General features: G+C 38.2%; 1 protein-coding gene across 13 annotated transcripts in view; it reads right to left on the reverse strand.

Moving 5' to 3' along the window:
* TMEM117 (transmembrane protein 117) overlaps positions 1 to 24,347 on the reverse strand; it is a 528,774-nt gene that overhangs the window by 251,333 nt on the left and 253,094 nt on the right. Inside the window, exon 3 of one of the 13 annotated variants that reach the window (XM_057701217.1) lies at positions 17,258 to 17,328. The exons of 11 other annotated variants lie outside the window; for them this stretch is intronic. Coding sequence is in view for 1 of the 2 variants with exons in the window: in XM_057701215.1 (XP_057557198.1) it covers positions 22,967 to 23,013 (47 nt within the window). In the remaining variant the exon portion in view is untranslated. Of the gene's footprint in view, positions 1 to 17,257; positions 17,329 to 22,966; positions 23,024 to 24,347 lie in introns of those variants that run through there. One more of the 13 variants, XM_057701215.1, reaches the window with a different exon arrangement.

The following is a 24,347-nucleotide window of genomic DNA, read 5'->3' on the forward strand; positions in this document are numbered from 1 at the left end:
AGTTCTGGAAATAGAATTTAATTATACAAGTAGGAAGGAAAAAAGGGGACTATACAATAGAGAGGATGAACAAAGCTGGTCCTGTGAAAAGACATAAAATTGATCACTCTCTAGCAAGACTGATCAAAATATAAAGAGAGAAGGTATTGCGTTGGCCAAAAAGTGCCTTTGGTTTTTAAGTAAAAATAAAAGGCACATTTTTTCATTTTCACCAAGAACTTTATTGAACAACATGTTCACCTTTTTGATCCACTACCTTCAGCTGTTTTTCAGGCAACTTCATAATTCCACCTTCCCAAAACTTTTTATCTCATTGAACCAAGAATTGTTCCAGGTGCCTTTTAAAGTTTTCCAGGGAATTGAAATTTTTTCCATTAAGAGAATTTTGTAAAAACTGAAATAAATGGAAATCCGAAGGTGCAATGTCTGGTGAATACAGCAGGTGAATCAGAACGTCCCAGCCAAGTTGTAACAGTTTTTGCCTAGTCATCAATGAAAAATGCTGTCTGGCATTATCCTGATGGAAGATTATGAGGTTTTTGTTGACTAATTCTGGATGCTTTTCGTTGAGTGCTGAATTTAGTTGGTCTAGTTGGGAGCAGTATTTGTTGGGATTAATCGTTTGGTTTTCCAGAAGGAGCTCATAATAGAGGACTCCCTTCCAATCCCACCATATACACATCACCTTCTTTGGATGAAGACCAGCATTTTGTGCGGTTGGTGGGGTTTATTTCACTTGCCCCATGGTCTCTTCCATTACACATTATTGTACAGTATCCACTTTTCATTGTCCATCACAATTTGTTTTAAAAATGGAATGTTTTCACCACGTTTAAGGAGAGAATCGCATGTAGAAATACGGTCAAGAAGGTTTTTTTTCGCTTAACTTACGTGGAATCCAAACATCAAAGCAATGAACATAACCAAGCTGGCGTAAATGATTTTCAACACTTGATTTGGATATTTTGAGTATGTCAGCTATCTCCTGCATGGTATAACGTTGATTGTTCTCAATTATTGTTTCCATTTGATCGCTAACAACTTCAATTTGTCTACCCGACCGTGGAGCACCATCCAGCAAGAAATCTCCAGCAGGAAACTTCGCAAAGCACTTTTGAAATGTTCGCTCATAACAGCACCTTCTCCATACACTGCACAAATCTTTTTTTTTCACATTTCAGTTGCATTTTTACCTTTCTTGAAATAATAAAGCATAATATGCCGAAAACGTTGCTTCTTTGCTTTCATCTTCACTATTAAAATGGCTTACACAAAAATTCACCAATTTTGATGTCTTTTTTAAAATACATGCTGATGTTACAGCTGTCACATACAATCTAACAAAATTGTTTCGAATGAAGTTAAAAACAACTAAGTGCTACTAGAGCCATTTTACGCAAAAAACCAAATGAATGTTTTGGCCAACCCAATACAAGTAACCATTTCTGACAAATAACCATGTCAGAAACGATAAAGGGTCATCGCTACAGATCCTGCAGAGCTTAAACAATATGCATGCATGTGATGAAATTTAGATGAAATCAACAAATTTCTAGAAAAACATTTACAAATTACCAAAATGTATATAGAAACAAACAAAAAAAAAGAATTAAAAAAAATAGATCTATTCACAAACTTGAATTTATAATTAGAAACTTTTCCATAGGAAAATTTCAGGCCCAGATGTGCACACGGGCCCAAGAGAAATGTGCAGGAATGTTTATACTATCATTATTTATAATAGCCTGAAACTGGAAATAGCCAGAATGTCTGTCAACAGAAGAGTGGATAAATATATTACAGCACAGTCATACAGTGAAGACTATTCAACAACGAAACTGAACAAATTACTACTATACAAAGCCTGGATGGAGCTCAGAAACTTACATAAAAGAAGCCAGACAAAAATAAAAGAGAACATATTGGATGATTATAAGTATATAAAGCTCAGAAACAGGCAAAACTAAACTACAGTGATTAGGAAAGTATTATAAGTGGTAAAACTACAAAGAAAAGCCAAGAAAGCATAGAGCGTAAAAGTGAGATAGGGGTTACTTTGGAGAAAGAGAGCATTGTTATTAGGAAAGGCAGCCTGAGGGTTTCTGGGGTGCGGGCAATATTTTGCTGTTGTTGTTGTTTAATACAAATGGTAATAACATGGGTAACATGGGTGTTCACTTAAAAATATTTGATAATAATTCACTTTGCAATAATTAAGCTATATATATATGTGTGTGTTCTATGTGCTTTTGTATAGGTATGTTATTTCCATATTTTTTTAAAAAATTTACCAGAAAGAAAGTACTTATTATTATAGAAAATATTAAGAAATGGTAGTTATTACTGTCTTCTAATAGAAGAAACACTGGGGTAGCAAAAGATCAACACAGTTTTGAGGAGAAAATTATTTTTAGGTTGGATTGGAGAGTGCCACAAAGGGAGGTAGAGGACCAAGAGAAGATTCCTGAAGTGTGAGCAAGCCTGCATGTGCTGGAGCAGTAGAATTAGTGAACTGTCCGGGCTAGAGCAAGGACAATATAAATGAAAAATAAAAGATGAAGCTGAAAATTAATGATGCAGGAAAGGGCACTGAATACCCACCAGGTAATTTAGCCCCTGTTTCGGAGCCTGTGGACAATTCACATTTGGAATTTAGATTGTTTTGAGTTTCTTCCATAAGGTGCTGCATTTTAAACATCTTCCTGCTTTTTAACTAACCATGTTTCTTGGTATCTCTTAGTGGAAAAGTGGTGATATAGCCTTATCAAATGCGAGGACTACCATTTTGACATCCATAACACCTGATAAGGTAGAGATTTAATCAAGTGCCATTTGAAAGACCCATAAAAATGCGTATCTGCTTCACTGATTTCAAGGGGTGAAGGAGAAAGTCACCTCGAAGCACTTGTTCCCTTGGTTCCAGGAAGAATCACTTGGGTAATCTCCCAGGAGCTCCATGCATTAGGATAAGAAAGTTACTGGGGAAGTGGAATAGGCAAGGGTGTATTAAATCTCTGAGACTCCAGTAATGCTCTCTAAGATCCTTGACATGCAGAGCCAGTCACTGGGGAGGAAATGTGTCCAACTACTCCTCAAGAGGGGAGGTACGGAGGCTTGTGGAGGACGTGACTGCAGCCCAGTGGCAGGAAAGAATCACGAGGCCTCCCCAAACAAAAACCGTGAGCAAAGTGGTGGCTAAGCTGATGACTTAGGGGCAGGGATGAGAGTGCTGTTTTCAGCAACTGTGTGATGGATGGGAGCTCTTCTGAACCCAGACATTCTGAGGTGAGGGATATGCTCAAGGCCAAGGTTGGATCTGGGCTAGGGAGGGCACCAAGGCTGAGTGGACAGGAGTGTATGTAACTATGCAGGTGCTAGTTTCAAAAGCCACACTATGTGGCAGCAAGACACATGGACAGTAGAAGAATAATCAGGAGCTTCCTCTATGGCTCAAATTTGAAAAAGACCCCAATGACCCCATATTGGACTAGGTAAGAAATCAGATTTAAGGTCAATTGGGTAGGTAAAACTTCAAAAGAGAGACTGGGCTTCTTGCTAATGAATGCAGGAAGAGTCTCAAGTCATCACTTTGAAAGGTCCAAAGTTGTACATTTCATGCCACCAATGTATGATGCCAGAGATTTCTGCGCGGTCAGCTTAAACCTGCTCGGCATATATATCATCCTCCAGAAACACTGAAAGCGGAGGCCTTGGGTAAGAATTAAAGGTCTGTTTGCCTGGAGATTTCTCTTCAGGCACCTCAGATACAAGGAGCATATCCGACCCTAAAAGAATAGCCACTTAAGACACCTCCCAGCCTGCAACTGAACTTGAAAGAAAGGCTCAGCTATTTATTCATTCTTTCAACAATATTGACTTAACACCTCCCATATGCCTGGAACTGAGCGAGGTGCTGGGACTACAAAGATGAACAAGACATGGTCATTATCATTTAGCAAATGAAAAAAGACATGCAAATAAATCAACAGAGCCCTATGTGGAAAATGCTATACACCAGGGGAGAGGCAGAGATGAGAGATAGCCACTTCTTCTGGCGTGAAGGAGAGGGAGCAAGGGGAGAGCAGGCTTCACAGAGGAGGGAAAAGGCATTTGAAGTAGAAGGAAACAGACGTACAAAGGCAAAGAGGGTTGAAAGCAGCAAGCATGTTAGAGGGAGCAGCAAGGGCCACTCAGGGCTGCTGCCCAGATGCACAGGGAGACAGGCAGGGAGGCCAGGGAGCCAGGCTGCATCGCCGAAGGCTCTGCAGAGCCTTCACGAAGTCTGTTTCTTAAAAGACTCACTGAAATGGGAACACTAGAACAATAAGCCCCGCTCCCCTAGCCCAACATCTACCTGCTTATTGTCCACTTCACGTCTTTAAAATGCTTTCCACTTAGGAAACTGTTATCAGTCAGGGTTCTCCAGAGAAACAGACCAGTGGGAGATTAGATAGATAGATAGATAGATAGATAGATAGATAGATAGATAGATAGATAGATATAGATAGATGATAGATAGAGATAGATAGACAGATAGATGATGATAGATAGATAGATAGATAGATAGAGATAGATGATAGATAGATAGAGATAGATGATAGATAGAGATAGATAGATATAGATGATAGATGGATAGAGATAGATAGATAGGTAGGTAGGTAGGTAGATAGATAGATAGATAGATAGATAGATAGATAGATAGATAGAGATGATAGATAGGTTGATAGATAGATAATTAGATGGATAGATATAGAAAGTCAGGCACACATACATACGCACCCACATACATTCACATAAGCAAAATGATTTCTTTCAAGTACTTCCTTCCACCAGTTCCTACCAAAATTTATGGATGAACAAAATAACATGGCAAACAATCTTTCTATTCCTATCCATCTCACATGCACAGTAATCTCCACCAATACTGAGTCCCCCTTGCTTTTCTGAGTCTGTGAGATTTTGTACAATGCTGTTTCTAATTCCTGAAATACCTTTTTTTATCTTTTTCAGCAGTCAACCCTTGCCTATCTTTGTTCTTTTTTCCTATAAGAACTTTTATTGAGATACAATTGACACAATAAACTGCATATATTTAAAATGTACAATTTGATTTTTTTCCTTATCTTTTGAAATAAAGCTCCAGTATCACTTTCTCTTCCTTGTCCTCTTTCCCTACCTTCTAAAGCTGTGTTGGGTTTTTCTGTCTTCTAAATCACAGCACTTTTTCCCCTGGTTACCCTAGGCACTTAATAAACTTTTGTTGGTTAAATAATTCTTAAAAAGAAATCTGGATCATTATTAAATGAGAAAGGAACTGGTCTGAATATAAAATGTTAACCTTTTTTCAAGAATATATATCCCCTTTATTTTGTTGCTTTTCTTCTTTTAAAAATTTTTTTTAATCATAAAGGTAAAAAAGAAAGTTCACTATTAAAATATAAAAGGCATTAAAAATTGGAGGGAAGATGTCACCTGACATTGCACCGTTCAGAACAACTAGTACAATTTCCTCACAGTATGTTTTCTACATATTTTCTAAATACAAGAATTAAGATGTGAGTAAGGACAAAATGTGGCAGATCAGAGAGATGATAGATAACTAGATAATAATTTATAAAAATAAATTATAAAATGGTTATGAACAAGACAACTGATCATACACCCCAATAAATCTATAACACAAAAATACAGTAAGACATTTTACTGATAAGATCTTTTGACCTGAAGAAGCAGGAGGTACTTGAAAGAGTCAAATAGTATCATTCTGACATATATCACAGGTAAAGTGAACAGTAAAGACTGACCACAAAGATAAAAGATAAAAACACAAACAGTTTGCATGCCCACTATAGATGATACTAAAATGATGCTCTAAATTAAGTGGGAGGTTATTCCATAATTCTCTTGTTTTTCTCTCCCTCACTAGTCAAAAGCAAGACATAGCCTGGTTTTGCCTGAAACCCCTGCTGACTTCAGGATCAGATATCGCATATTGTTCACCATCAGCCAATGCATTGGCAAACTCCAGCAGAGGAACTCTATCAAGGGTATGTCCAGAAGCCCCAGGACAGAGTGGGTAGACTTTGGGGAAAGAATCAATTATGCTGCAACTGATTCAACTAATGGTTATGAATAGTGAAAGGCATTGAGATAGACAGCTAAAGATTAAAGGGGACAATTGTAATGCTATGCAGAAAATGCTGTAATTAAAACCCAAAAAAATACACTATGGTTCAAGGAAGGCTTCGATGTAGAAACTAAATGTCATCAGAATTGAAATTTAATGAATGAGTCAATTTAGGGAAAGCAAGAGGGGTAGTGGGGATTTCAGGTGGAAGAAAAAATCTCTGCAAGAGTAACCAGGCAAGAGAGACCATGATGCATTCAAGGAGCTCCAAGTGCTTGGAAACTGAATCCCGAACTACGGGGTAATTGATGGAGAGAATCAGAGTGGTGAGGGACAAAGCTGGAAATGCAGGCAGGAACCAGATCCTGAAGAGGGAATTGCTCAAATTTAATCCTGAAAGTAAAGGGGCCTTTCAGTGATCATAGGCTTGTATGTCAGATGATTCAATTTGTGTTCTATCCATACTAAGCTGACAGCAGCATGGAGACTTGATTGATTAGGGCCATGGTGAGATGAAATTTGACCAGTTAGGAGGCTGTTGCAATGAGTCAGGTGAAAGACAGGGGCCTGCCGAAGGAGCCAGCAACAGAGAGCAGAAGGTGGAGACACAGTCAAAGCCAATAATGGACAAGAACCAGCAGAACTGCCTCATCCACAGGATGAGGGCGATAACAGAAAGCATGGAGTTAAGAGCAACTTCTGTATTTCTGCTTCAGCAACTGAGCGGGTAGCGATGCCATTCATCAAATTAGAAAATACAGGGAGAGAAGCAAATGTGAAGAATACATTCAGTTTTGAAAAAGCTGAGATTTATCTGCCTGGGGAACACGGCCTGAGACTTGCCCACTCGGTAGCTAACATACGAGTCTGTACTGGAATGCACAGAAAGATGTAACAGCACTTAGGTTAGAGATGGAGTTTGTACTTCACAGTTATAGAAGTGGGTAAAATTCCATAAAGAGAAGAAAGGAGCTAAGGTCAGAATCCCAAGAACATCAGCCTCAAAGGATTTGGAAGGGGAAAAAAGATTTAGAGAGGGCTGATCCAGAGACAAGGACCTGTCCAGACACAGAGAAACTCAGGAGTATCGTAATGAAATACATCAAGAAATTCAAGAAAATGCAGTATAATAAGAAACTTTTTAAAAAGAGAAAATGATTGACAGTGTGAAATGCTTAAGTGAGGTGAAAAATTAAGAATTGAAATATATCTGTTAAATTCAACATTTAGATCACTGTTGACCTCAGCAAGAACATGCCAGTGGTTGAGCAGAGGCAAACATTAGAGTGCAGGGGGTCTGATCATATTTAGGAAGAAAGGAAATGGAGACAATGAGTATAGGCATTTATTTTAATTCCAAAAGCTCGGCTGTAAAGGGACAGAAAGACACACCGATAATTAGGCCACAGAGGCTTAAGGAAAGAAAGAGACACAATTGTGTTTCTAATGGAGGGAGTTCAATCAGAATGTACATGATCGTGTATCATGGCTATTTTTGTACGTGACTCATTTTCTCTGTTTAAGTTGCTTGACTGCAGAGACACTAACTCAGGCATAGCAGTGGCTTAATAAATGTTACTTAATCAGGGAGCAAATGAATGAGGCAATCAATTAGAAAAAATATGAAGAATATAAGGAATATTACGAACATAACCAGACTTAAAAATTAGAGAAACAACCCAGTGTCACCAAATAAAACTGGAGGGGATCATGTACATCTGCGTTTTAATTCATATGACGCCAAAAATAACAAGCTGCCTGACTTTAGTAAAAAAAACAAACAAACAAACTATAATTTTGGACTTCAGATTCTTTTTCTGGAAATTAGAAAGTTGATCAGGAATGACAGAAGCTTTAATTCATCCCGAGTCTGCTGGATTGGTCATAGCTGCCTGGAACAGTGTTATGAAGTCTGAGGCTCGGTCTTTACTCAAGGGAGTGGAGGGTCTTAAGGGATGAGCAATGTCTGCTTTGTGTGCAGAAAGAGGAGGGGGTGACACGTGGACTTCATTATTGGCCAACCCTAAAACAGTTCATGTATCCAGCCCTGAAAGGTAAGAAAATATGTGATTTAAGGTCTTTTTCTGAAAATTCATTCAGAATAAAGTTTTTTAAAAAAATCCAACAGTGAATTGAAGACTAGAGAGATGTTTTATCCATGGCTTGTTTCAGATTCTTTTTTATAAAAGCCAGACTAGCAGGGCTAGACTATTGAATCTCCATGTAGGAATCTGGAAGTAGTAGCATTTAATAGGAAATAATAGTGTTTGTTTTATTACCTAAATACTCAGAAGAATAATGCATTCCCACCTCTACACTTTACACTTCTACTAGTACTTAGGCAGTGACTTTTCAGCATCCATGGTGCTCAGTGGACATTCTTTGATGAATCTTAGAAGACTGCTGTGATGGAAGTTAGCCGTACGATTAACTTCACTGACCAGATGAGGAAACAAAGCACAGAGAGAATAAATTACGTTTCACAGGCTACTGAGCAAACCAGAAGTGGATGTGAGAACGGTTTCTTTGGTCAAGCGGATCCAAGACCTGATTTAGGCATATGCTCAACTATTCAAGAGAAAGGTCCCCTTGGGGTTTGGACTCAGTACCCCCAAGTTATCGCGTTCACCCAATACTATGCGAAAAACACCGTCCTAAATGCAGAGGTGAGTCCACTACTTTGAGTTTCTATCTTGCCACGAAGTAGTATAATTTCCATAGCGGCTCATTTGCAAGCACCAGCAACCACCTCATTCCTGCCTGCCATTAAGCAGAGACGTAAGAAGGAAATATGAAAGTGAAAGTTGCCATTTTTCTTAAAATAGAAACTAAATAATATGTTCCCTTTGGCACAAGTGATTAGTGGGACAACTAAAGAGAAACAAAAGATCTACTACTCCTTTTAAATTCTATATGGTGGACGCATTGGTCATAGTTCAACATTTCTGTGGACAAGGATTTAGCCCATTTTAAACTGTTGAGAAGATTTTACATATTTTACTAGAAAGTGTCAGAATGAAAAATAAACAGCCAAAGTTATAGACCCAAACAAACAAATACTGAAAGGGTCTATTTGGCCCCTAGAAGCCAAGTCAGACACTAATGGCCATGTTATTTTTTGCCATGTTATTAAATTGGTTCAGTGTAGGAAATGAGCAACTTTTAGAAGCTCTATCCTACAATGGTTGCATACCACATCTCCAAAATATGAAGAAAAAAATATGTTTCCTAGATATAATTCTGGCCATCTGTTCACAAAGAAAACAAAACTGTTTTATAAAAGTCAATTTTAATTTTAATATTCATGTTTCTTCAGAGGGACTATGTGAATTGGGCAGATGTTCAAAGAGTTTTTGAATTTCTAGTATTTTCTGAATTAAATTTTTAAAAAATTTATTAGATTTCTTAAGTTTCTTTTATTTTTTTAATTTTTTGTAGCTGTTACTACTCTGAGCTCTGGAGTCATGCAAACCTGGATTCAAATCCTTACCCTACAGCTTACCAGCCCTGGGGAATAGGGGAAAGTTTACTTAACGTTTCTTATCTGACTCCTAAAAAATACTCGATAAATGTCTGTTTGTTGTTGTTATTGTTTTATTACACCATCAACTTTACTGAGAGGTAGACAACTAATCATTCATCCTGATTGCCATCTCAGGAAGACACCTTAAATTATGAGTGAAGTGTTAGTAGTAAAGTAGCTTAGAAAAGAGAAAAAGGACACTAGAGTAACAAGCAAAATATTTACCACACAAGTTCTATTTTACAGAAGAAAGTCTACATTTCTGTGAATGGGACTAAACAATCTCAAAATGAGACAGGAAATATCTGATCTATAATTAGAACTCATCTTTTATTCCACAAACAAAATACTCACTATTATTTGTCAGTTATTAATTTGGTCCGAGTATTAATTTGGATTATATAACCTATAGAAGAAATTTTCCATACTTCAGTTGTATTTTCCCAGATATATAATTGTTACTCAACATAATAACAATATATATTTGTCATTCAAAGCAACAGACCAATTGGAACAGCTAAGGCATAACAGAAAGAAAGTTGGAGTTCAATTTCCAAAAATCTTAGGCTCTGTCACTTATAGCCATGTTTGACCTCAAGTTATTCGCCCTCTTAGAAAACTGTGTCTGCTTTAATATATTCAAAATGAAGATAGTAACATAGATCATAGGGCCTTTGAGGGGCTTACATGAATTAATAAATAATTTAGTAATACCTAGCAAATGGTACTGGCTCAACAAATATTTGTGACACACACACGAAAAATACACTAAATCCTACTTAATTGAAAACATTTAAATGATATAATTTTGACTGAATTGATTGTGTGGGCTCAAAATAATTTTTAAAAATGAAGAAAAGGACAGAGGGAGGGAACCCAAAGCTATAATTTAAGTGACTTGGTTTTGCTGTTACAGGTAATATACTGACTAATAATTCTACTTTACAGCAACATTATTTACACTCATTTCCCAATAACTATTCCAGGGCAGCTTACGTTTGGAGACACCTGTGGAAATGGTAGTCCAGAGTGGTCATTTATACACTGGCAACTTACACTGCTTACAGTGACCCCTGACCCTTTCTCTTAATTTCCTCTCTTCTACCCTTCCAGAGCAGTGTCACGTTCACTCTTCTTCCTAGAGTTTATATTATTTACTTCTGGGGTTTGCTGGGTCACAATGAACCTGTGATAATGGACATGAGTTCGTCCTCTTCAACTATGACATGAGAGTTAGTTAAAAAAAAAAAAGGAACAAAATTAAATTACCTTTTAACTTCTAAAGTGCTTAAGGGGAAAAACTAGTACACACCAGATAAGAAAGTCAAGGATGAGATATTGCCCCTGCTCAGGAGAAAAGAAAAATGGTTGTATCGATTCAGTCATATAACTTTCTCCCAAATAACATGAGCTTTAATATCTGCCACCTCATGTAGCAGGTGCTAGATCCATCAGCAGGCCGAGTGACAGGATGCTAGCATAGTTCAGGATGCGTCCATGAAGAGCCAATCTCATAAGAAGACAAGCAGAAATTTGCCCCAAAGGCTGAAAATTAAAAAGGAATGAAAAGAATAGAAAAAATCTTAGACAAGAAACATGAGGCAGCATTAATGAGAGAAAGACAAAGAAGAATGCCACCAGCATCAACAAAAGAAAGAAGGGAAGTCCACACATAAGTAGAAAGATACTCTAACAAACAGCTACAATCCATGAAATCCCAGGGTTAGAAATGGGACCTTCAAAGATATTGCTCAAAGGTGAGCAGGGCTCTGTGTTCCTCAGAGTAGTGCTACGATGAACGTCCCTTCCCTTGGACTTCATCAGGCGATGAAGGAACATTACATGTCTCTGGTCAAATGTGCTGTCCAGAAGTTACAGGAAAAAAATTTCTCAAAAGGAAGAGAAAGGGAGTTTTGCTGAGCAAAGTATGTGGCAGAAGGAAGATGATCTCAGAAAAAAAAAGGCGGTGATCATAAAAAGTTCTCTGTCCTCAACTCATTACAGAAATAGAAAATTTCCTCTAACTCAAAATATTTGTAATGCCAACCAAAACATACAATGCATTTGAGATAAGAAGAGTAGAATAGCAGTGTTTGACCATTTCTGAAAAAATTTTGCTTATACTGCATATTGGGGCTTGAGGATGGGACAGAAATATTGGGGGGGGGTGAAGGGAGAAAGGGGAGAGAGCAAAGAGAAAGAAAAACAAAGAAAGAAACAGAAATAGAGAGGCAGAGAGACAGAAAGCCAGAGAGACACATTCAGAGAGATGGACAGGGGCAAAAAGAGACAAACTTACTGAGGGGAAAAGGACTGCATGAGATCCCCTAATTCACTTCTCTGGCACTCAGGCCACCTCATACCTAAACTGGTTAGACAGAAGAAAATGTATCTTTTTAAATCTATAGATAAGCAAATTTTTGGAGTTTCATGAATAAATGATTCTAGATAGCCAATCCCTTATCTGGGAAATATAAATTTCCTACGGCAAATATAAATCTTACATGCTTTGTTATGTTTTCTTCTCAGTATTAATGGAGGATGGTCTGAGTTTATCCTCTAGGAAATAATTTTTCACTCTTATATCTCCCCTTGGGCTTTTTCTTCCCTTGGCTGAATAATTGTTCTTTTACCTGTTTTCCATGGTTCTAATTTTCTAAACTTTTAATTATCTTTATTGGTTTCCTGAGCATCCTCTGCAAATCCCCCCGAGCCCACCTCAGAATGATCTGATAACAGGAGCCACAATGAATACGTATAGATCATTGTACAGTGCTTGTAGGAAATTCACCTGTTACACAGGCCAAAGGAAATCTTCAACCATCACAATCACCCCTAAATATAGATACTGCAGTTACCCTTATTTTTATGGATGGGGAAAAGGCATAAAGAGATTAAAGGTACTGGAGTTTCCTAGACCAGTAAGGGGACAGATACAAGGGCAGGAGCAGGAGTTCAGAGGTGCCAGACCCTGTTGGGGAGGAAAGAAAAGAGACGTGAGGCGGGGATGGAGAAGGGAGGCCAGATTCAGGAGGCTTGTGTGCCATGGTGAGACTTTTGTTTTATCCATTGGGAAACAGATGTTTTGAGCAATTTAGAATCAGGCTTTTTTTAAGGGGTGACTACTCTGATCACCGTCTGTCGTGTGATCTGGAGCTGGTGGGAGAGGCTTGTGCCCAATAATTGGTGAGGATTTTGAGAGTCTCTTGAAACAGACCAGGTGAGAGGTGATGAGTCCCAAGCCAAGGCAAACACTCTAGAAATGGAAGATGTGGGCCCACATTCAGGGGCCACTGAAGAACAGAGGCATGAGAGCCCATGAAAGAGACTGAGAGCAAGCAGTCAAAGAAGGGGGAAGTGATGGGAAGAGCCGCACAGAGGCTGCCAAGAAGCTCCAGGACCAGTGCTCGGTGGGTCGCCATGGTGACCCGAGGAGCTGCTTGTCCAGAGCAGTGGGAGCAGGAGACAAACTGCAGTGGACTGAGACGGAAATACTCAGAGATAAAAACTGTCCTATCTAGGAGCTTTATGGTAATGGTGAGGAATGAGATTAATTTGAGGGAAATTCCAGGGGCAGAGGAGTTTCGCTCTGGGCAAAGTTATAGACAGATGAGAATAAGCAGAATATAAGCAAAGTATCATCAAGCATTATATTTTTACGGATGAAAACACATCAGTTTTGGCAATGCGTGAGCCTTAGCTAAAAATAGAATGAATCTGGCACTAAATACTCCTACGATATGCAGTATCTAAGCATTAACATGTACAATAAATCTGAGACGATTAGGACATTTAAATGGACTTTATTTGTCTCTGCACGTATAGATATTTTAATATATTCCGAACTCTCTAACACTGCCCAGACGGGAAAAAAAATGACCAGCGCTACAAGTACAAAAAATAAACCCCAGTTCTAACACTATTGGTCACTATACATCACTGCCCCACATATTCGTAGGTAATAGGATGCTAGTGATTCCCATCTGGCATGTTTATGAGGCATGAAATAACCCATGTTTTCAGTTTTTAGCTCCAGCATCATTTCACCGCACAATATGAAAGGACCTAGCACTGTTTCCGGCCCATTATAGAGGATAAATGGATTGAACTCAACTCTGTCACTATCTTTGGAGTCCTGATAGGCTTGATTCCTTTGCTCAAAAAGAATCATTCAAATTTTAATACAATTTTAAACAGTTCCTGAAAGCCTTCACAGTCTGACTCCAATGTTCCTCTGCAATCTGTAACTAGTGTTCCCCTTGACGCAGTGTCCGGTCATCATCCTCAGCATCCCCACGGCCAAACACTTGCTCTGCTCCCAGTTCGCTAGGGCTTCTAGGTCCATTTTAGCCTTTCTGCTGAGACCAGTTTGTGTTGGTGGATGTTTTCAAAATGCTCTTCCATATGCATACGGCAAAGTAATATTCTGTTTCTTTCTCACCACCAATAACATTTGACATTGAAATTCTAACCTCTAGATTTCAAAACTGTGTAGCATAGAGTTCTAAGCCAGGATTCCACCAAATTCACCTGCCCAACCAGGCTTTAGCTAGAGTCTCTCTAATTGTATCAGGTCCACCATATCTTATGGAAACAGAGTCTACTGCTAGTTCGAAAACAAAACAAAATCAAAACCCTATTTTTTTTTAATTTTAAACATCCTGTTGTCATTGATTTTTACAAACCTAAGTAATGGCAAAATAATTAAACAAACATATACCCCAGTATTTATAGAATCCTAAAGAAAAGTGTCCACGTTCCCGTTTCAAATTTGGATGAAAAAAGTACAGTGCTAATATTTATCTCTTCAACCAAATCCACTGTGAACTATAATACCATTTGGGGCATGAAAAGCAAAATATCATTGAGATCTGCATAGAACAATGGTAAAAATAGATATTAGTCATCAGGCACAAATCTATTTAAGTATTTTGTGCTGAAAAGCTCTAAAAAATAAGAAGAAAAGAAAAATGCTGATATCAAGAAAAGACATTTTGTTAAAGGATAATTAGCTGCTGCTCTACTTACGATTTCTTTAGAAAAGTGCAGGTAATTTCAGGTTTTCTTTTTTTTTTTTTTCCTTCAATATAGCCTGAGGTTGGCTTTGCCAATAACCAAATAACAGCAGACTTTTAAGCAGATGGACTGGAAACAAATGTCAAAAGCAAATTAACACATCACGAGACCACTCTGATCCCTGAACAGTAGAAAGGCATCTCATAAGATGATGGGCTGGCCCTTTGCCAGCCATACCTGAGGCAGGAGATGTCTGGAATAAGACGAGATCAAGGAATGACACAAGGGAACCGTTAAGAGGAAGCAAGAAAGAAGAGCTCATCTATTTCATCACTGATTGAAAAGTAGTATCTCTCAGACCCATGCTCTATATTATTTGGAGGAACTGAATAAGACCTATTCCTTCCAGAAGTGTTGAGAGAGAACAAGAACAGCTAATCAGAAATATAGGATGTCACCAAGTAGCCAAGCTGGTTATTCCTCAAGAGCCTGAGAGACTGGTGATAGCACAGGGTGTGGTCCCCAGCCCTCGAGACTCAACAGCCTGATTTTGGCAGCACTCTACGAAGGGCTGCATGCCTTAGGGGTGGACTCACAAGTAGACCGACATAACACACAGAATGCTAATGGCCATATTTTAAAAGAAAGATATAAACATCACGGGACCAAAGTCCTTATATTTGCTCAACTAGAGTATGCTTTCCCCATAGGCAGACACATCTGGGAATCCAAATTATGACCAGAAATTTGTATAGTTAACACGCACTCAGAAAAAGCATTAGTTAGATGATTCACTTCTTCAACAATAACAGACAAAAATGTCTGCCGCTTCTACCTTCAAAGGAGTGGTGCTCTGCGCAATGAAGAAGGGTATCACTGGACAAGGCGTGGCCTCATCATGCCAACACTGACCTCAATGATTCTAAGTCCTGTGAGGCGGTCAGGGACATTGTCTTCTTCTTCATCACTATGTCCCATGTCTGGTACCTGGTAGGCATTCCATATAGATCTGTATATGGCTGAATGAACTCAGCACACTGTTTTCTGTGTTGGCGAGGCTAACCAATGCTTATTCTATTTTCAAATATGTTAATATTCAATCAGGTTACCATAGAAACTCCTGGCCCAGGAGCAGTTTTATCCTAAAGATGGCTTTACCCATATCTGCTATGATTAAATATGAACCTTCAGGAAGGACAACCTATATTTCTATTTCAAAATTCATCATGGACGCATATCTGAACTGTCCCCAAGCATGATAAACACTCATTTTGACCTATTCCAGATTATTTCTGGTTGACATAATTCCAACATGGCCCTGATGAAGACCGAGAAGCCATCTCTGAGTCATGGGAATTAACACCTACCTGGAAGTAAGTGGAAACTGTGAGCTGAGTCTTTTCTTCTCTCTTCCCTCTTCATCCCCAGTGCTTCTTCTCCTCAACTTTCCTTTGAATCTAAGAAACCACTTCAATTTCTCATTTCTACTCCTGTACTGACATATACTCACAGTCCAACCTCTATTCCATTCTATTTCTAATAAATAATTTCTATTTCTCATCTCACTTTCCTACTTATTTCCATGTGGTCCCATCAAATTTCTATCTGTAAACCACCAACCCCCTCATTCAAAACCATCGTTGACATGAACTTCATGCAAGATGACTTCCCAGTCTTAGTCATTGGATGAATTTGCTTTATTTTTTTCTCAATGTCATTGCCAAGGAATTGCCTGTCTTGAAGATTCCATACACAAAATGCCAGAAAAAAATATTAAACGGGATAAAGCAAATACAAATGTTGATGCTTCAGGATCAGATTCTCATTAAAATGCTGGTATATGTTTGTGTAATATTTGTTTTAGTGGCACAGGTATATATATAATAGGTAAATGCTGTTCCTTTAGTTGTTTATAAGTTCGTTAAAGTGCCTAACAGAGTCCCTGGCACAATAGGAATTTTTGAAATTTTAATTCCTTCTCTTTTTTTCTCTTCGATTGAGTATGTACTATATATGTACACTTAAATATGTGTGCAGTTTATTTCCCTAATTTGTTCTGTTCATTAATTGATAATGAGTGAATTTTGAGAAAGGTCAAAATTCAAAGATCAAAATGTAGGCCCACAAGATGGCGTTTCTTAGTAACAATGGAATTCTTGATGTATCTTCATAACAAGAATGGGAAGAATTAAATATCTAACAAGAAAGAAAAAATTAAAATGGATGTTCTATCAATTGAATTATGCTCTTTCATCAACCATCTGATCTTGCTCCTCGTGCTAGAGATGTCAAAGATAATTTTTTAATACTTTTCACTAATGCGTTTCCTTCATCACTCCTTCTGGGGCTTTCTATATAATCAGCAAGCTGGCCAAAAGAAAAATTTAGGAACCATTACTATTAATAAATGCAGGCTCCTGGGTAAAGTGTCAAAACATTTCCAAAGGGCCAGATTTTAACTTCCTATTCATTCCACTCACTTCTGTCCAATTACCAAATGCACGCCGTTCTAACCGAGGTGCACATTTTTAAAGTTTGACATTGACATGCACCACCCAGAGATCCGAACTGGGCAGAGGCCCATGACTTACTATGATTTATATTCTGTCATTGAAGCTAATGCATAGTGAATGGTTCAAAATCCTCTTCCCTTTCTTCAGCCCTTTAAATGGAATCAAGCACAGGCACAATATTAATTTTAAAGTTAACTTACTCTAATTGAATGGCAATGCTTTATTACAGTCATGTATCAAACAAGGACCATAATACATCATAAATGACACAGCTAACGTCAATCCTTTTATGCTTTGCTTTTCATTCTCCTTGAGTTTTTAATCCACAAGTGCTTTAAATAACACTTTTAGTATATTCATATACTCTGGTGGTAGATTAGCATTACTAAATTATCTCTATACTGGAAACAGTATTCCTAATGATAAACAAACCAGTTCATACTTCTTCAAATAGAGGTGTTCTTATATCACAGAAACCCACAGCTCGAGGACTCTTAAGTGGTCATCCAGTCAATATGCCTTCTTTCAATACGAATTCATTTTCTCACATATATTCCACCTCTTTGTCCCTCAGATGGTTCTGTCTCTTCGTAGCATCCAAGATAAAGTAACGAGTTAGTGATTTTTAAAAAATATTTCAGTAAAAAAAAACCATGTAGTATGAGATCGATCCTCTTAAACTGTTCATTGTATAATACAGTATCATTACCTATAAGCACAATACTGTAAGATCTGTAGAATATTTTCATTTTGCATAACTGAAACTTTATACCCATTGAACAGCAACTCCCATTTCCCCCATCCCTAGTCTCTAGCAATCATCATTCTACTTTCTGTTTCTATGGGTTTGACTACTTTATATACCTCATATAACTGCAGCCATGCGGTATTTTTCCCTTCTGTGACTAGCTTGTTTCACGTGGCCGTAATTCCTTCAAGATCCATCCGTGTTGCTGCATATGATGGGATTTCCTTTTTTTCAGGTTGAATAATATTGCAGTGTGTGTGTGTGTGTGTGTGTGTGTGCGCTTATCTCACATTTCCTTTATCCATGCATCTATCAATGGACACATATTACTTCCACATTTTAGCTACTGTGAATAATGCTACAATGAACATGAGAGTGCAAATACCTCTTTGAGACACTGATTTCAATCCTTTTGGATACACACCCAGGAGTAGGACTGCTGGAACATTTGGTAAGTTTTATTTTTAATTTTTTGAGAAACCTCCATACTGCTTCCACAGTGACTCCACCATTTTACATTCCACCAACAGTACACAGGGTTCTAACTTCTTCACATCCTCACCAACACTTGTTGTTTCTTATTTTTTATTGATGGGGTCATCTAAAGTGGTGTGAGGATGTGAGGATGGTGCTAGAATCTGTGGTTTTACAGAACAGTACTGGCATAAAGACAGATATAGAGACAAATGGAACAGAAATAAATTTAGACATATATAGTCAACTGATCTTCAACAAGGTTACCAAGAATACACAATGGGGAAAGGATAGTCTCTTCAACAAAAGGTATTGGGAAAACTGGGTTTCCACATGCAAAAAACAAACAAAACAAAACAAAAAACAAGAAAGAAAGAAAAAAAGAAACTGGACCCTTACCTTATACCATACACAAAACTCAACTCAAAATAGATTAAAACTGAAACTTAAGACCTGAAACTGTAAAAATTCCAGAAGAAAACATAGGGGAAAATCTTCATGACATTGGTCTTGGCAATAATGTTTTGGATATGACACCAAAAGCACAGGCAACAAAAGCAAAAATGGATAAATGAGGCTACATCAAACTGAAAAGCTTCTGCACAATAAAGGAAATAATCAACAGAGTGAAAAGGCAACCTATGGAATGGAGAAAAAATTCACAAGCCACATATCTGATAAGGGGATAAAATCTAAAATATATAAGAAATATCTACAGCTAAATAGAAAAAGAAAACCTAATTAAAAAGTGGGCAAAGGCTAATGCTATGGTGATAACCATTTGTCAATAGGTGTATTAAAATTAATATGTTACACCTTACACTTACCCAATGTTTATATCAATTATATCTCAAGAAAGCTGGAGAAAAAAATGGGCAAGAGACTTGGGAATCTTTCTCAAAAGAAGACATAAAACTAGCCAACCAGTATATGAAAAAAACACGTTCAATGTCACTAACCATCAGAGAAATGACATTTTTAAGAAGATCTTATTCAATGAAAAAAGATGATTCTCAGTGATGTGGTTGATTTATAACTTCCCAGAAAAAAAAAAAAAAAAGAACCTCCTATAGTGGGTTGAAAATCAGAGATGATTTTTGTTAATATCTGACTTTCAATGTAAACATTAGAATTGGCCTAAAATGAAACTGTGAGGTCTGTGCTGACAGCCTCTGTTCCCCCTGAGAAGTATCCTGGCCTCTATGATTCTTATTCATATTAATTGTGAGAATTAAATAATGCAATATATGTAGAATATGTACAAACAAAACACTTCATAAACTTTAAAAAAAACTAATGATACAAATGGGATGGATGAAAGCAGTAATAATTAGAAATACCAAAATAAGAAAGAAAAGAATTTTTTGGCTTTATATTGTAGGGAGCTGGGAATAATTAACGTAACTTGAATAACATGAGAAAATCTGCTGTGCCATGCCTTCTTCAGAATAAAACAATTTAGCCGAATCCAACTCAAAGCCATACCAGCATTCTTGTGGATCCAGAACTTCATCATACTCACCTTGAACTTTCACAGGCTCTCTCCCTCTCCCTGGAACACTTGTCCTCTCTTCTTACTCCCATCTCAGTCTAATTTCTAATCATCTTTCAGATTGCAACTTATATGTCACTGCTTCAATGGAACTTTCCTGTCCCCAACCCTGCTCTGAACTAGATCAGGTCAATTCCCTTTATTATAGACTTTCAAAGCACTTTTACTCCTCATTTGTAGCATCTAAAAACATCATAATCACAAAGTTATTTGGTTGTAACGTACGCTCCATGTGCACAGGGAGTATGTCTGTTTTATTCTATTCGTGTCTGTCCTCTGGCATAGCGTTCAAGCTCAATAACTATTAGGAGAATAAAAATGAGTAAGCAATAGTCAGCCTCTCAGGCTGTACGTGGAAAGTGCTGACGCTTTCCCACGCAGCTTGAGTTCTCTGGTTTTCTGTTGTGTGCGGCTACTTTTGAATGATTTCAATACTTTTGTTCCCTGAGCTGACTTCTACAATGGCTGTTCCATTGGCAACATCACACTCTTACATGTGGGGTGTAAACTGATGCAATTTCAATGCCACTGGGCGTTCCCTAGGTGGTGATAAAGTAATGTCATCTACATAAGCCAGCATTAAAGCACATCATCCTTCACCTCCTTGGTGAGTTGAGCTCATCGCATGTCACTCAGGAAAGCCCCCAGTTCTAAGTTTCAAGCCCTGCCTGGTACCTGGGCCGTGGTGCTGAGCTCAGCTGCTCACGGATTCGCTCTGGGACAGCAACATCTTGACAGAAGGTGTGAGTGAGAAATACACTTTGAGAAATTCTATGATTTTATCAACATGTGAAGAATCCAGCATGTAATAAGAGCCTACACACAGTTAAGCACTTAATCCCCCACACTGGTACGAGAATGACTTCCTTCTATTCCTAGTTCTGTGTTATTCTACTGTAAAGAAAGAGTGGACACACATCAGATGCTTCGCTGTGATCGGCATAACCATTCTTTGCTGCCCGTGAATCACGCCAATTCAGACTCCAAGATGAGGCACCTGAGCGCACCAGGGGCGGCTATACTTGCCTCTCGTCAGTTCTGCAAATCTCATGGCTTATAATTAATCTTCTCAGACCCCATTCACCAGAAAATGCGTGTGTAGTATTTGCAAGGAATAGCTAACATATCTAAATAGATGGTTACAGCACAGCCTGAATAAAAACTGATGACTGGGCTACATTTATCAGAATTTTCCCCAGACTAACAGAGAGGGGGGAAAAAAACCTGGTAACATGCAATTTTCAATTGTTTCTGTTTTTCTACTCAAGCTTCTCTTGGGTAAATATAACATCTAGACTGCTGTCTTTTCCAAAGCCTTGAATTTTGAAAAGAATACAAAGTTGATTGTATTCTGCCCTCTGTTGTGCCAACTGACTATGTGATGCTGAGAATAGAAATATTTTCCTTCCCGACCTTAATATCAATCAGTGGACATTGTCAAACTTGACATTTCATTGTCCCTTCCTTACTGGCATGCTGTAAATAGAAACATTATTGTTATAAATTGTTCTTTGAAGTTTGACATTGTACAAATTACACTGTGTACTCTCTTTTATTAAATGGTGAAACTCAGCAGGCTTTCTATCAGGAGGCCAACCTACAGTACTTTGTTCTCCTAAGAAATGAGTGCTATGTTGGCAGGCTAAGCAAAAGGTCTCATCATAACCATTCTGTCAGCAAATAAGTCATGAAATCTTTTCTCAGGATACACATTAAAGCATTTATCCTGATCTTTAATATACGTCTTAACATAGAGAGGCAATACACTACAATCTCAGCATGGGCTGGTGCCTGCACTCAGCAAAGAACCAACACATAAATGCAACATCAAGAATTAGTACACAAATAAAAAGGCTACAGAATGGAAGTAAAGAGGAATCAAGGTTTTTCTCTTGATTTAAAAAGTTATTTAAGTAAATCACAAATAATACATGTCATTTCAAAGGTATCAGCAAAGACGTATGGAATACAAAGAATGATAAGGTTGTCTTCACGGAGCTTATGGTCTAGTTGGGTAAGGATCAGATAAACACATGAAACAGTAAGAAAAGAAGAAAGTACATGACAAATAACTACTAATCACAGTAGATGCTCTAGGACAAGAGTTGGAACACTATGGCTCCTTTATAATTATTACAAATTATCTGTAGGTGATTTTATTGGAACACAGCCACACTCACTTTTTTTTTTTTTTTTCTTTTTTCTTGGCACACGGGCTTAGTTGCTCCGCGGCATGTGGGATCTTCCTGGAGCTGGGATCGAACCCGTGACCTCTGCATTGTCAGGCGGATTCTTAACCACTGCGCCACCTAGGAAGCCCCCACACTCACTTTTTAAGATATTATCTCAGACTGCTTTTGTGCTACAGCAGCAGAATTGAGAAGTTGCAACAGAGACCTTATGGCCCACAAGCCTAAGATATTTACTGTCTTTACCAAACAAGTTTCCCAACCCCTGCTCTAGAAAAGACTGCTGTGCACTGGACTGATAAAGAAGGGCTCAAAGAATGGGTAGAAATCAGTGAAGGAAGGAAGTGAGGGAGGAGTACTCTGCGCCAAGGGAATCAAGTGAGCAAAAGTGCAGAGGTGGGCATCTGTGGGTTGGAGAATACGGAGACCCACCTGGCTTACAGCGGTGGGGTGACTGTTTGAAGAAGTGGTGGCCACATGGAAATGGTGGTTTTGACTGGGAACAAGAATGACAAAGCACCTAAATGCCAGGTGAAGAAGTGAGGACTTTCTCTTCACAGTCACCAGAAGAGAGCTTGGTTATGAGGCTTACTGTTCTGTGTTTCGCTTTGTTTTAGCAGATAAGCAAAACACACAAAAGATGTAGTCTAGAAAATATTACCATTTTTATCTCAGTAGAGCAGTCATTTTATTTCATCTAACTAGATTAGTTTACTGCACAGCAAAGAAAATAGTCAAACAGCTTTTTACACCCTTTCTATAAATCCATCCTTCCTTTGCATTCATTTCAAGAAAATTTAACATTGTTATTTACAGTTTCTTACCCAGCACATACTTTGCTCCTGACACCTGTGATCCATATTTTCTTCATGTTTATCACTTGAAGAATCAAAGCCCTGAGCTGCAACAGAGATAAAGAATGGTCTTTGACCCTGTCCTTTTTTGATTTACAGGGTGTACAGTGCTGTCATTTTGATTTGCCCAAAGGTTAAAGCTTAAAGACAGTTACAGAAAGTACAGTCCTCCAAAGAGATAAATACACCAGGGCCAGCTCCCAGGCAAATGGTATTTGATATGTTTGCCCCTGGCCATCAGCCACTTGAGTCTCGCGCTAGAGGCTATGAAAAGCTTAGCCAGGCTGTCCAAGTATCCAGTGAGCCTGAGCGGTGGCCCAGTTACAAACCACTTGTGCCTATCAGGCCTCTCTGAAAAGTACAGGTACATTCAGAGGCAAAAATTTAGGCTCAAGATAGATACAATCCCGAGACCCAACTAAGAAAGACCCCCAAATCTGTGGGTTCCCCATGAACAAAATCCACCTTTCAAGTGTCACCCAGCACTACCACAGATCAGACATACAGGATCCCTCGAGAGGTAAAGGGAGACTTCAGCTGGATTCTCATCAGCCTCATGCTCCGGAGGTTGTGCTGGAACCAGATTTAACTCAACTCACCTAGTTTCGTGGAGAATTTTCAGGTTACACGGGCATGGGAGGAAATATGCTAAATGGAAAAATCACAGGCTCTGCAATGGGAAGAACTGAGTTTAATTTTACTCTTTGAGCTCCCTTGAGCCAATCGCTTAACTTTCCTGAATATAATTTTTTCCTACCTATAAAATGACATAGTCATAATCTCACAGTGTTATTGGGGGGAATCAAATAGAAGACGTGTTAAATCACACTGCGAACACCAAGCTCATCTACGAATAGTTCTTGTTATTACCACTTCACATTTTATACAAGCAGTTTCTAAAGGATTATCCCAGGGGCCCTAGAGACGCCAACACCCTTTTAGCTCTGCGATAAAACTATTTTTATAACTATACTAAGCTGTTTCTTGACTTTACACTGTGATTAACTCAAGTGTACAGGGGAGTTTTTCTGAGGCTAAGTGGTATATGGTGACATCAGCTGATGGAATGGTGTGCATGTGCACATTTATGTTTTCCAGAATTTTCTAAAATAAATCTTTGGGGTCCTCAATAATTGTCGAGTAAAAGGGGTTCTGATACTAAAATGTTTGAGAACTATTATTTTATAATATAAGTTTAGAGATGCTTAAATGGACTTTTTAAGCAAATAAAACGCACACTGCTCCTTTGGTAAATATATGTGCAGATTAAAGAGGAAGAGAGAAGTGTCTTTCAATGTTATACACTTATGAGCTTATCAGTTTAAAAATAATAAGAATGAAAATAAAAACA

The sequence above is a fragment of the Hippopotamus amphibius genome, chromosome 12 (assembly GCF_030028045.1).
Source record: "Hippopotamus amphibius kiboko isolate mHipAmp2 chromosome 12, mHipAmp2.hap2, whole genome shotgun sequence".
NCBI lineage: Eukaryota > Metazoa > Chordata > Mammalia > Artiodactyla > Hippopotamidae > Hippopotamus > Hippopotamus amphibius.